Source organism: Chelonus insularis, unplaced genomic scaffold (assembly GCF_013357705.1).
Source record: "Chelonus insularis isolate UGA/USDA-ARS -01 unplaced genomic scaffold, ASM1335770v1 contig_88_pilon, whole genome shotgun sequence".
NCBI lineage: Eukaryota > Metazoa > Arthropoda > Insecta > Hymenoptera > Braconidae > Chelonus > Chelonus insularis.
In genome coordinates this window covers 3,101,301-3,114,283 of record NW_023276776.1, presented here as the reverse complement: position 1 = coordinate 3,114,283, position 12,983 = coordinate 3,101,301, and the positions used below count along the sequence as shown (strand labels likewise).

Sequence of the window (12,983 nt, the reverse complement as noted above, 5' to 3'; positions counted from 1 at the left end):
TCATGCTTTATTTTTAAATAACTATTATTTTTAATAGTGTAATTAAAATTATAATTTTACAATAATAATAACAACAATTACTGTTTGAACAATGCATCGGTGTCAAATACTTATTTATTTTTTTTTTCTTCAGAGATGAATTGTTATAATTGATAATAATAACAGCAATAATAATAATCAAGTTAGTCGTAATTAAAAATAAATTGCCGATCGATAGGGAGCAATGTACTTGTAAAAACATATGTGTACACCGATACCATGAAAAAAGTTGACTGACATCACGCAAGTCACTACAAAGACAATATAATCCTTTTTTTTTCTGAGTATTATATTATATTCTTTTGCTAATTTAATAATACCAAATATGTGTTGGTGTGCTTGTGTATGTACTATTTAATTTAATCGAAAGCAATATCTTGCGTGAACTTTATCAAAAATAAAACCCCGTACAGTAATTGGTTGTAAGGGTTTCGTGTGTAAAATTCTATGTCCATTTGATTTTTCAGGAAGAATGTTAACTATCACGAATGAAAAAATAATAAGAACTTGCAGGATATTTTGTTACAATTTATAATAAGGTTTTCATCAACAATAATAAAACTTTATTATATTAATTTTAATAAAATTATTTCCATCTCTCAGTAGCTTTTTTTTTTTTAAGAATTTATTTTAATAATTTTATTAAATTTCTTTATTCCATAAAAAGCTATGTTTGTCGTTGTAAATTTAATCATCCATCCATCTGTTAGATTGTATCTATATGTTAGTCTACTTACCCTACATACATCATCATCGGTACTAGATTTTTACGCCTCTGTTTCTAGATAATTTTTTTTTATATTCAAAATACGCTTGCGCAGTTTCAAGAAAGCGACAAATAGACTTGGTTTACCGATTTCATTATTTCATAGGTATCAAGAACTCCGCGAGCTTGTAAGCTAAAATTCATCAGTCATCTGCCAACCACCGCAGAAAAGTGTCACACAAAAGCATACATTTATAACACTTTTTACCTTGCACGCGACTTATTAATTGTTTTGTGTATTAATTTCATTACAATCCGATTGTTATTCTTCTTTTCATACCTGTTTAATCTTAATTACATTAAATAAGATTATAAATTGATGATTATTATTAATCAACATATGTGCAGAGAATTGTTTTTATCGTACAATCATTGTAATAAAGTAATGTAACAAATAAAACTTAGAAAAAGTTTGAAATTTTGAGATAAATTAAATGTAAATATAATCGATTTTATTGAAATTGTTTACTTAAATAGACTAGTAAAATAATGAATTGAATGATTGAATTTATTTTGAAATTAAAGTAAATATGGCAATGTCAACAGTAGAGAAATTTTATCAAGATAATGAACAATCCTCTTGTTCATGCGACACAAGTTCTGCAGATAATACTGCACAGTCAGCTTTAACCAACTGTCCACCGAGTAGTTTTCCTAAAAATTTTCAGGATTTTTTAGTTACCTTGTCTGAGGACACTGATGATTTATGTAATATGTTGGAAGATAAACTTATCCCCAGGTATTTTATTTTTAAAAAAATTTAATATTATCACTCCTTTTCTCTTATTAAATATTATTCGATATTTTTCTTTTTGATATTTAATTGAGAAATAATGTTTTTATTCGTTTCAATTGTTGGAAACAATTATATTTATTTGATTTTATAGAAAAATGAAAAATAATATGGATGAGAAAAACTCCTATAAGCGATGGACTAAAAGAAGAACTTTTCAACGTCGTCATAGTGAAATTGAAGTTCGATTACATAAGACATCATCCACTAATGATGGAAGAACAGAACTAAGAACTGTTGAAGCAAATGCTAAACCACCCGCAGTACAAAGACAAAGAAGCTCTAGTATTGCTGTTCCTCGACCTACACCGGATTTACATAAGTATTAACATTGAAGAGAATTATTACCCATTTATTGAAATTCGTAATCTTGTAATCTTTTTTTTTATTTTATTTACAACGAATTGCTATTGTTGTAAACAATATACAATTTATTAATCACATTAAGTTATTTAAACCAACATTTTATTGAAATTTATCGAACATAATCGTAGTAATTATCATTCAATAAATCAAAACCATTTTTAATTGTCCGTAACAAATGGAAATTTTTATAAACAATATACAATTGTTTAGAATCATTAGAAATCATATTGTATTGACATTGAGCTTAATTTTAAATAATATTAATTACTCAATAAGTAGAATCTATTTCAAATGTCTTCTATATTCAACTTATTTTACAATATTTTTGTTATAAATAAAAAATAGCTGAACTGAATTTGTTCAAACTCCTTTTTACATCTTCTTTATTGTATCATCTTTTAAATGAAATTTGTCTGGGGTTGATATCTTCAGTGGTTCTCGAGATATCGAAAAGAAACCTGACATACGTACGTACATTTGTACGTACGTACATTTTTAAACCTTCTAATATGCTTTTAAATGTCTCAAAAAATAAAGATATGACAAGATTACGAATTTTAAAAATCGACTCCTTTATAATAACTTCCTAATGGGAAGTTAAATTAAATAATATGAATTATTTTATTGAAGATTTCTGCAAACTGAAGCTAACTTTCGAGGTCATTTATCACCGTCATTCATCAATACGACAAAACTAGTCAACAATTCGACTTCAGGTGCAACATCATCGACACTCCAACTGCTCAACCCAATTCTCGCAAGCCCTGAAAATTTGGAAAAATTCTCGATAACTCAACGAACAGATAAACGAAAAAGAACAAGTAGTATGCCAACAGTTTCTCGACATCAAGTACGTCTGTTACCTTTCATCATCGGAAAGCTACTTTATATTTCATTTCAAAGTCTTTTATATGTCACTTTCCACTTTGTTTAAAAATAATAATTTATTACTAAACTTCATAATTAATATTTTCTAAAATATAAAATAAATATAAATAAAGTTTTGTATTTAACAGCCTATGTTAGGAGATACAAGACGTAATTTCAATCCCAATGCTGAAGAAGGTGACCTCAATGAAGGGATTGAGTATTATAGACTAAGATCATTTTCTATTACGGCTAATGGTGTCTATAATCTTGGAGATTCTCTTAAAAGTCGTCGAAGTCGGAGTATTAATAGTGTTACATCATCAGGAACAAGCTTCAGGTATTAATAAAACTATCTGTATTTATTCTTCAAATTTTTAAATAATCTTCAACTAATTGTGAGACTAATTAATATAACAATTATTTTATCAATAACGTTTTAATAGAATTTGCATAAATAAATATTTGTTACATAGCTCTATATCTCAACATTCATGTCTTGGAAATGAAGAAGCTGAAAATACTGGAAAAGTAGCGACTTACAAAGTCGGAATGCTTGGAGCTACTGGAGTCGGCAAGACAGCCCTCACTGCACAATTTACAACCAGTGAATACATTTGTGCTTATGATACATCCTTAGGTGATTATTTTTAAACTTATTGGTTTAATAAATACTACGTAATTTAACATACATGTCAATATGAATCAATATTCAAGTATTTTATTTTTACTCCACCCCTGATGTTTTCAATTAATTGGCATAGTAATAATTCCTTTAGTTATTATTTTACATCTAAAACTTAACATTTACATAATTATTTAGATGATGAATATGGCCAGAAGAATGTCTCGGTTATGATTGATGGTCAAGAAACTGAACTAGAAATTATTGATCATCCAGCTTCTGAAATTTGTGTAAGTTTAACTATTCAATGTATTAATTACATCTATATATGTATATTTATCGATTAATTTTGTTCATTTTTTGAAGGCCGAAACATTTTGTTCCACTTATAATCCTGATATTTACGTAATTGTATATTCAGTAGTTGATCAACAAAGTTTCGAAGTAGCAAAGGAAACGCTTGTGTACTTGTTAAAGCATAATTATACAGCAACCCATGGAGTTATTCTTGTTGGAAATAAAGTTGATCTCGAGAGAAATCGTGAAATAACATCTGACAGTAAGTGATACAATAGATATTACTTTTTTTTATAAAATTTTCATCATGTTATCAAAAATAATGGACTTTTTCTAAAAGTAGGTAGACGTCTTGCTAATAGCTGTGGTTGTAAGTTTATCGAAACATCTTCTGGGTTGGCTCATCATGTAGATGAATTGCTTGTGGGCATTTTAGCTCAAATTCAGCTAAATCCACAACGGAAAAAAAATCAAGCCGTCAAGTTTCCAGTTTCAACTAGACACAAACACCGATGTAGAATTCTTAAACATTTATTAGGATTCAAGAGAAAAACTAAAAGTTGCGAAAATCTCTTTACCTTATGATATAAATTACGTGTCTTTTAAAGTGTATATATTATTCGTTATTATCTTGTAAAATTAAACATAATATTATATAAATCACATCTCTTTGAAATTGGAGATGAAATGTATTTAATTCTTAAAGACTTGACTTTTATGATGGAGAATAATAAAAAATTGACAGTATAAAAAAAAATTCACGTCTTCTTTGAACGTTGTTTCAAAAATCTTCTTCTATTGTGCATGGTCGATGAACCGCGTCATCATTTCCAAAGAGGCTTTTGTCTACGTTCCACTTGACCTCTTAATTTTTTCTCTCCCAGTTGGTCTTATATAATATTATCTACGATCTTTGACAACGTAGTAATCTGTTATTTCATCTATGTTTTTCCAACAAAAATAATTTCATAGACTAATTAATAACTAAATAATGGTTTATTCATTATATTAATTAACAATAGTGATTATCAAAGAAAAAATCCTGTGAATGAATAAAAAGTGTAAATTTTTTAGTCTTTTCATCATCGATTTATTTTATAAAATAGGAAAATATTCATACCGTCTGTTGAATAAATTAAAATTATTATAATACATTTAAAAAATATGCAAGAGATATTATTTTACACTTATACTGATTATTCTTATGTCATCATATGGCTTGTCAGTTTTAGGATTGGTTTTTACTTGACTTATATTTTGTACAACTTCCATCCCTTTAACTACGCGTCCAAAAACTGTATGTTTATTGTCCAACCATGGCTAAAAAAATAGATATCATTAAAAAATTATATTTATATTAAAATAAAAATATATATTTATCATTGGTTATTGAAAGGTTTAATATTTAAACTTACAGTAGGTGTTAATGTGATGAAAAATTGACTCCCATTGGTATTTGGTCCAGCATTAGCCATGCTGAGTGTATAAGGACGATCATGTTTTAAATGTGGCTTGAATTCATCTTCAAATTCACCACCCCATATACTCTCACCGCCTGTTCCAGTTCCGGTAGGATCACCAGTTTGAATCATGAAACCCTTAATGACTCGATGGAATATATGGCTGTTATAATAGGCATTTTTTGCATGGACACAGAAATTCTCCACTGTTTTAGGAACATCTTTGCCGAACAATACTATATGAATATCTCCCAAGGCAGTGTGAATAATAGCAGTATCGTAAATTTTCTGCATATTACTGATTTCCGTTGAAGCAATAATATCTTCCTTTGATGGTGCTTCATTAAACACATCTCTATCACATTCGGTACTCTTAGTATCTAAAGGTTCTCGTCGTGTAAACATGTAAAAACGATTTTTCTTGTGTGCTGTACAAAATAGCGTTGGATCTGGTTTTATCATTTCTAATGTAGGATTGTCTGAAGCTTTCATTTCAACAGTTATTGCTGCATTTGTTTGTCGTGCTTTGCCCTAAAAATACAATAAAAAATATTTAATATTCAGTATAAAATATAATACAGGATTTTAATTAAATATAATTACTTGGAAAAGAGTCAGTTGCATTGGACGAAGATTTTCTGGTTTACCCATTATTTTAATGCATTTATTGGTGTATATATTTACAATTTTTATACCTAACATGGTACTGTACATCACCATGTAACCTGAGTCATCAAAAATAATATTACCTAAATTTATTTGTGATTTATCCAATTCTCGTTCCACAGCCATTCTGTTTAATCATATTTTTAAATCATTATTTATTCATGAGTATTATTTTGTTTAATTTAAAATTGATCTTACCGTCTACTAAATTCCATGTTTGGAAGTTGTTGAGTTTGTTGTTGTAATTCTTGAAATCTTTGAAGAGATTCATCAAAAATACGATATAATTTACCAGTCAAAAAGTTGAATATTCGAACTTTACGATCATAACTATAAGTACCAAATCGCTTGCCATCTGGAGAGAATGCTAAACCGCAAGGATAAGTTTTATTTTTGGCAAATTCATACAAATCAGTATCTAATTTGGATTCAAAAGTTACTGCTTTTGGGAATTTATATTCTTTGTTCGGTCCTGTCCAATATTCTAATATTCCATCTTGATCAATCGATATACATGTTTCGAAAGGTGGATTGAACTGCATTAATTAAAATAATTATAAGTTCCAATGATTTATCTTTTATATTGCATTCAGTTAAGTTTTGTTACCTTCATCACTACAATGGGCTTTCGATGCAATTTTTCAAATACATGAAGAATTTGATTAGTTCCTTGACCATCATAAATGTATATTTTTGGAGAATTCTGGTCAGAAATAGCAATAGCACATATAGCATCACCTGGAGCATAAATCCATTCTACACATGATGGTGTATAGTCGAATTTCATCATATTGATCATATCTATAATAAATAAAAATTGTAATGTATTTAATTGTTGTTGTTAATAGTTTAGTTAAATTAGAGAATTTTGAATATGTATCTGAACTCACCAAAATTTATAACATCAAATACTTTTAGGGCTTTATCAATACCAATTGTAGCAGCATAAACTCCATCAGAACTTGCTGCTAAACCTTTGATATCTTGTTGATGAGCACGAAAATGTTTAACAAATTCAATTAATTCTTCCTGTTTCTTCCAAAACTTTACATGACCATTACAACTTGCAGTTATTAAAAAATTGGTCCTTGAAAAATATTGAATTAAATTTGATTTTATTTGTATTAGTGTCATTTTTATTCTACTCTATCTAGACGTACTTACTTTGTTATTACAATATGAGTTATGACATCTGTATGCATGTAAGACTTCTCATAACATTCACATGAAGGTAAATTATCTATATAAACTTGTTCATATTCTAAAGCTAAATTTAACAAGAAAAATGTTATAAAAAATGTATCATAAATAAATGAAAAGTAAACATAAATGAAGACCAGTGTAAACCTTTTTGTTTCTTTTTTGGTGGTGCAGCTTCTGATGGCATAGGACCAATCCATTCATCATCACTTTCATTCTCTCGTTTTGTATTTGACATATTTACAAAAATTAATTGATGAATTATCAATTATCAAAAATTAAATTATTTGCGATTTTCAATAGTAAGCTTGTAATAATTTTTTCCAAAATTTCTAATTGATTTGTAATAATTTTTTAAATGCTACTTTAAATTATTATATTTTATCAACTTGTATAGTGCTTTTATTTTTATTATTAACAATTTTATAATTATAACCTATAAGCAAGTGTTGTTTACAACTCTATTCAACTACAATGCAGTAACCGACAAATAGCATTCGGGTTTCATCGGCTTTTACTCCCTCTACTTTTACTTTCGTTCGGCATTACGACATCAAGCTTCGACATTCCACCGCTCAAATGCGAGGGCGTAAAGTCAACTTCGGGAAATTTTTTGACTTGAGCTCAGTTTTGAATATAAGTCTGATTTTGTTTACATTCAGTTTATCATAAACAATCTTTGTATTCTTTATAAACTCTTTACATAAATAAAAAAATGGCATTAACAACTATTTCTGGAATTCCTGATAAACATTGGCAACCGCCATTTGTTTATTTAGAAACAACGTAAGTACATGTCATATAATTTTTATGATCTATATTGTAAATATTAATTTATTACTGATATTAATAGATATTATGTATGATATCAAATGATATATTTCAATTCATTAGCATGGGCGAAATAGTTATTGAATTATATTGGAAACATGCTCCAAACACATGCAGAAATTTTGCAGAACTTGCTCGAAGAGGTTATTACAATGGCACTAAATTCCATCGAGTAATTCGAGATTTTATGATCCAAGGTGGTGATCCTACCGGCACCGGTAAGGGTGGAGTATCAATTTATGGAGAATGTTTTAATGATGAGATTCATGATGATTTAAAACACACTGGTGAATATAACAATATACATGTTTCATTTAAAATTGTATTAATTTGATTTATTTAAATATCAATAATTGATTCCAAATTCTCAAAATAGGTGCTGGAATAGTTTCAATGGCAAACTCGGGACCAGATACCAATGGTTCACAATTTTTCATAACATTAGCATCTACACAATGGCTTGATGGCAAACACTCAATATTCGGTGATATTTTTAAATCAATTAAAACGGAATAATACATTAAATCTATCACACTAGAAGAAATTTAATATTAATTAAAATTAATGAATATTTTGCAGGAAGAATACATTCAGGCATGAGTATTGTTAAAAGAATAGGTCTTGTTGAAACAGATAAAAATGATCGACCAATCGATGATGTAAAAATAGTCAAAGGATCGGTAAGAAATGCATAGATCATAATTTAGATAATTTAATATTGTAATAAAAATGATCTTTTTTATTAATAAAAGAAAATATTGCTATATATTCTAGAAATATACCATAAAAATTAAATCTACCATGAGAGCTTGTTACATCACATTGAGTCATTGCATGAAGAATGATACGATTCATAAATGATAAAAAAAATTTAATCAATTTTTAATTGTCTTAGTGAAGAAATTGTTAAATAATTAACACGTTTATCGGATTGGACTGCATCAGACACACTACTCAAAAGTAAATTTACGCAGTTATAAAAATGAACAAAGGGAACAATTGACAAAAAGAAAACTTGTTAATCCATGTTCAATAGCAGTATGATCGTATCATTATTTATGCAATTACCAAGAAAAAAAATAATCGAATATTAATATAGTAACATTTTTTTTTCTAATTTCAATAAAAATTGAAAAAATTAATCAATTAAAATAAATTATTAAAAATTAATTGATTTATTTTTATTTATGTATTTATTTATGTTTACAAATGAACAAAAGGGCGCCACTCCGCGTTAAACGCAAAAACTACACTCCCCCGCAGTTAAATATAAAAAGAATTTTTGTCTTTGACTATGCTTCCAATGTGGGGATTAGGTACAGCTGAAATCAGCAGGTAATCCTATACCTGCTTTTCAACCTGTCACAAGACCCTTATACAAGTTTTTTCCCCTCCATTTTAACCAAGCAAATTTTAGTTTTGTGGGTAGCATTTTTGTTGCCACTATACAACGGTTATTCTTCGCGATTTCAACCGTTACAAGACGCCGTTTTATATATAACACTCAGCATAATGTGATATTTTAACGTATCATTAAGTCGATACGAGAAAAGTGTTTTCCAATTTATTTAAAACAAGTGAAAAAAGTTTTTTCCAAATCACAGTATTAATTCTACGTTAAAAAATATGATGCCTATATTTCGATCTGAAGCTTTTATTTTACCGATAGCAACAAAAATAGACAAAAAATCAAATAATATTGTCGATGACTTATCAAATCTACAACTACAACCTTGTAAATCTGTTGAACTATGTGAAAAGGTTGAAAATAATAGTGAAAAGGTTACAGAATCTAATAATAATGAAATATCTACTGGAGCCATCAAAAAATCATGTGATTTAAATTCAAACGTTTGTTTACCTATTCTACGTATTAATGATGTTGATTTAAGCGAAGAAGTAAAGTGCGATATGGAAAAAAACCAAGACACTGAACTAGAATTAAATATTCAAAGTGATGAATTGTATGGTGATGAAGATCATATTTATGATATACCGTTTTTCCATTTAAGAAATGAAGGAGTCTCAGCAAAAAAGGATGATGGTGAAAGTAAAAAAGAAAAAGAAACTGATGTCATTAATTTAGAACCAATTTATGAAGTGCCATATCAAGGAAATAAAACTAAGCAACCTGCAAAATTAAGAGAACGGTTTGAAACAGGTGAATATGTTACGTTGCAAATGATTTCCAAACAAAAATCTAAAAGTAAAAATTTTCCTAAACCTCCTCTAAGAACAAGCAGTTTGATGTCTATTGATGAACGAGAAGAAATGTCTGACAATCTAAATGATGATCTTTGTTGTCATGGATATAAATATGGATGCACCACTACTACCAAAAGACCTGAAGAAATTTCAAAAGAAATATTTGAAGTCAATTGGATGAAAAAATTAGAACAATTACGGGCTAAAGAAGCAACATTAAAAGATAAGGAAACTTTATTATTTGAAAGAGAAAGATTACTTTTTAGAAAAGAAAAAGAACTTCGAATATTGGAGAGACTTATAAAAGAAAAATTGCAACATGTTGAATTATGTTCAAGGCGTTATCGATCCCAAAGTAATGAGCTTATTCATGATCATGAAGCAGATAATAAGTTTGTAGAAAAGTCCAAAAATTTACATGCTTTTAATCATCAGTTTAATGGACATGTTCGTTCATTAGAGAGTTTGGAGTCTTACTCTAAATCAGATCAACGATCAACAGGGAATATAACTCGAGAAATAGTAACTCAAGAAATTTTGAAATCATATGGATCTTTAGGTTCTGGAATTAGTTTAGCTAATGAAAAGAATATTAAAAATCCTCCGAATTCACGAAGTTCTTTAATGACTGCTAAACCATCCGTTGAACTCCAACCACAGCTGACTAAAATAGAAAGTGAATTTTCTCATTTTACGAATCGACATTCTTTCCATGGATCAAGTGCTTATGATAGTACGAGGATAAAACGTAAACCTAAAATTCACTATGACGATTTAGACTCCACTCTTTCTGCTGACATTGGAGATTCATCGTTCGTTGTTACATCAAGGAAGTTCGACCCAGAAGTTTTTAAAAAACCTTATGCTTTTACGAGAACTCTGAGTGAACGACGACCCAGACCAGTGTCTGAAAGGATTGTAGATAGTCAAGATGAAGAAAGAAAGCTAATAAGACGAATTAACGATAATGTGTTTGGATCTTATGATGGAAATGTTAAATTTCAAAATTATGGGCTGATTGATGTTCATAAAAGTGGAAATGAAAAAGTTGAAGGAAGGAATATTACTAATGATAGAAAAGCATCAACGTTGAATCTTAATGATGAGAAGAAAAAGAAAAATAATAAGAAAGATAAAAAAATTAATAAAGATCGACCTTCTTCGTGGAATGAAGCAACTGATGAATGGCTACAGAAAAAGAGACAAGCTTATAATATGCAAACAGCAAAGAGGATGTTACAAACGAACTTTGACAATAAAGAAAATCATGGAAGTCAATTAAAAATAAGCCATGAAGTACAAAAAAAAGTTTCTAAAGAAAAGAAATTTAATATATTTTAAATAGATTATTTTTTTATCTTGCCAACCAATTACTGTCTTTATATATAGATTTATATTGTAATTAATAAAATTTGTTATTTAATTGGAATCAATATGACGTGTTTTTATTCCACTAGTTTAGCATTTCTTTATTATAAATTTATTTTTTTTATTATATTTGGGATATTTAACTTGAATATTTTCTTATTTAATAAACAAAATTAATTATGATAAAATATAAAACTTTACTAGGATTGATAGTAATTTATTATCAATACTAAAATAAATTTTCTTAAATATTTATCATTCTGAAATGCTTTATTTTATGAATTTTCATTAAAATTCAAGTATTTGACCATCAATTGAATGTTGCTACAATGACAATTTTTCTATTTTTAATTATATAAATTGTAACATGTATCTAAAAAATTATGGCCAGGAAGGAGGTTCACCAGGTTTTAATTCTCTTCCATAAAGTGCTGATTTGTCACGAAATTTTGTCATTCTTTCATTCTCATGAGCATCCATTCGTGCACCAATGTAGCCGAATGTTACCATAATCAAGGCTGCCCAGGGTAATTGTCTTAATAATAGCTGCTTCTCTGTCAACACCATTACGCAGCTTTTGGTTGGTTTCCTTCTTCAAGTTTTCTAGCCTTCCAACGGCGTGTATAGGACCAGTCAGCGTAAATTAATCCAAAAGCCAAAGTAGGAAAAATCACTGATACCAAATTACGCTTTACACCAACAAGTACACCCATTAATCTAGAATATTTAAGGACAATAATTACTTATAGGTTATGGAATGAAAATTATATAATATTTCTAAAAACAAAAATGTTTTAGGATGATTTATGACATTAATATATATTTTGTATAGAATTTTAGCTTTTTTTTTGAAAAACTATCAATAATCATATCAAGTTAAAATCTTTTTTACATATTTTTTTATTGTATGAAATAAATGAGTAAGTAATATTATTTACATGTAGGTTTCTATGAATAATTATGAAAATAACATTTGATTCAATAATTAAAGTAATGAATACGATTTTCATTCAATATAGGAGAATATATATTTACCTAAGTTGTTTCAGCAATAAATAAATGTTTTCATTATCACTGATCCTTTGAAATTTGGTCAAGATGTAAATTTTCAGATGATGCAAAAAAAAGAGATAGATATTTAAGTGTATTAACAAATGGTAAATTAGGAATCTGTATGAATAAAAATTATAAACATTCATGTAGTAGAATAAAAAAATTTAATTAAACGCATTTTATATCATTTTTTAACAATAAAGCTTTTAAAAATATTTATAAATCAACTCTTATAGCTGTTATTTATCTAGTAGGGAGTTTGATACGATAAATCACCTTGACATTTTAGAATAAGTCTCAAGCTAGACATCATGATCATAATATTGAAATATAATTTTATATAAAAATAGTGGTTTTATCGAATAAAATATGCATCCATTGACATATATGGTACAATCAATATTATTAAAAACATTTATAGCATCATTTTATGACGATCAGACGAAT

General features: G+C 27.9%; 4 protein-coding genes across 6 annotated transcripts; 3 read left to right on the top strand and 1 right to left on the bottom strand.

Moving 5' to 3' along the window:
• The first annotated feature begins 688 nt into the window (after positions 1 to 688).
• LOC118071827 (uncharacterized) lies at positions 689 to 4,468 on the top strand. Its single transcript, XM_035091250.1, has 8 exons — positions 689 to 1,544; positions 1,693 to 1,920; positions 2,595 to 2,814; positions 2,981 to 3,171; positions 3,308 to 3,471; positions 3,655 to 3,746; positions 3,823 to 4,015; positions 4,094 to 4,468. The coding sequence occupies exons 1-8, from the start codon at positions 1,336 to 1,338 to the stop codon at positions 4,336 to 4,338; spliced, it is 1,542 nt and encodes a 513-aa protein (XP_034947141.1). The 5' UTR covers positions 689 to 1,335; the 3' UTR covers positions 4,339 to 4,468.
• A 367-nt stretch (positions 4,469 to 4,835) lies between these two features.
• Positions 4,836 to 7,317, bottom strand: LOC118071826 (peptidylprolyl isomerase domain and WD repeat-containing protein 1). Its single transcript, XM_035091249.1, has 8 exons — positions 7,227 to 7,317; positions 7,044 to 7,146; positions 6,770 to 6,966; positions 6,487 to 6,680; positions 6,078 to 6,415; positions 5,817 to 6,006; positions 5,169 to 5,744; positions 4,836 to 5,073 (listed from the first exon to the last, which is right to left on the bottom strand). Exons 1-8 carry the CDS (start codon positions 7,315 to 7,317, stop codon positions 4,930 to 4,932), a joined length of 1,833 nt encoding a protein of 610 aa, XP_034947140.1. The 3' UTR covers positions 4,836 to 4,929.
• A 337-nt stretch (positions 7,318 to 7,654) lies between these two features.
• On the top strand, positions 7,655 to 8,676 carry Cypl (peptidyl-prolyl cis-trans isomerase-like 1 Cypl). Of its 3 annotated transcripts, none has more exons than XM_035091253.1 (4): positions 7,655 to 7,865; positions 8,028 to 8,197; positions 8,287 to 8,394; positions 8,490 to 8,676. In XM_035091253.1, the coding sequence occupies exons 1-4, from the start codon at positions 7,795 to 7,797 to the stop codon at positions 8,603 to 8,605; spliced, it is 465 nt and encodes a 154-aa protein (XP_034947144.1). In that variant the 5' UTR covers positions 7,655 to 7,794; the 3' UTR covers positions 8,606 to 8,676. The 3 variants fall into 3 exon arrangements, with proteins under 3 accessions (XP_034947144.1, XP_034947142.1, XP_034947143.1); XM_035091251.1 differs by having other exon boundaries at positions 7,974 to 8,197; XM_035091252.1 differs by having other exon boundaries at positions 7,678 to 7,865; positions 7,933 to 8,197.
• Positions 8,677 to 9,212: 536 nt separating this feature from the next.
• LOC118071962 (uncharacterized) lies at positions 9,213 to 11,548 on the top strand. The gene has a single exon (XM_035091476.1). The coding sequence runs from the start codon at positions 9,537 to 9,539 to the stop codon at positions 11,454 to 11,456; it is 1,920 nt and encodes a 639-aa protein (XP_034947367.1). The 5' UTR covers positions 9,213 to 9,536; the 3' UTR covers positions 11,457 to 11,548.
• Positions 11,549 to 12,983: the final 1,435 nt, after the last annotated feature.

What these genes read in the sequence shown, in the direction of transcription:
- Cypl (XM_035091251.1), top strand. Translation starts at nt 7,795, where the DNA reads ATGGCATTAACAACTATTTCTGGAATTCCTGATAAACATTGGCAACCG. An exon ending in TTTGTTTATTTAGAAACAAC is followed by an intron (nt 7,866 to 7,973) that starts GTAAGTACATGT and finishes TCAATTCATTAG; the next exon opens with CATGGGCGAAATAGTTATTG. An exon ending in TGGCAAACACTCAATATTCG is followed by an intron (nt 8,395 to 8,489) that starts GTGATATTTTTA and finishes AATATTTTGCAG; the next exon opens with GAAGAATACATTCAGGCATG.
- LOC118071826 (XM_035091249.1), bottom strand. Translation starts at nt 7,317, where the DNA reads ATGTCAAATACAAAACGAGAGAATGAAAGTGATGATGAATGGATTGGT. An exon ending in ACTCATATTGTAATAACAAA is followed by an intron (nt 6,967 to 7,043) that starts GTAAGTACGTCT and finishes ATATTTTTCAAG; the next exon opens with GACCAATTTTTTAATAACTG. An exon ending in AACATGGAATTTAGTAGACG is followed by an intron (nt 6,007 to 6,077) that starts GTAAGATCAATT and finishes ATGATTAAACAG; the next exon opens with AATGGCTGTGGAACGAGAAT.
- LOC118071962 (XM_035091476.1), top strand. Translation starts at nt 9,537, where the DNA reads ATGATGCCTATATTTCGATCTGAAGCTTTTATTTTACCGATAGCAACA.
- LOC118071827 (XM_035091250.1), top strand. Translation starts at nt 1,336, where the DNA reads ATGGCAATGTCAACAGTAGAGAAATTTTATCAAGATAATGAACAATCC. An exon ending in CAACAGTTTCTCGACATCAA is followed by an intron (nt 2,815 to 2,980) that starts GTACGTCTGTTA and finishes TGTATTTAACAG; the next exon opens with CCTATGTTAGGAGATACAAG. An exon ending in TCGTGAAATAACATCTGACA is followed by an intron (nt 4,016 to 4,093) that starts GTAAGTGATACA and finishes TTTTTCTAAAAG; the next exon opens with TAGGTAGACGTCTTGCTAAT.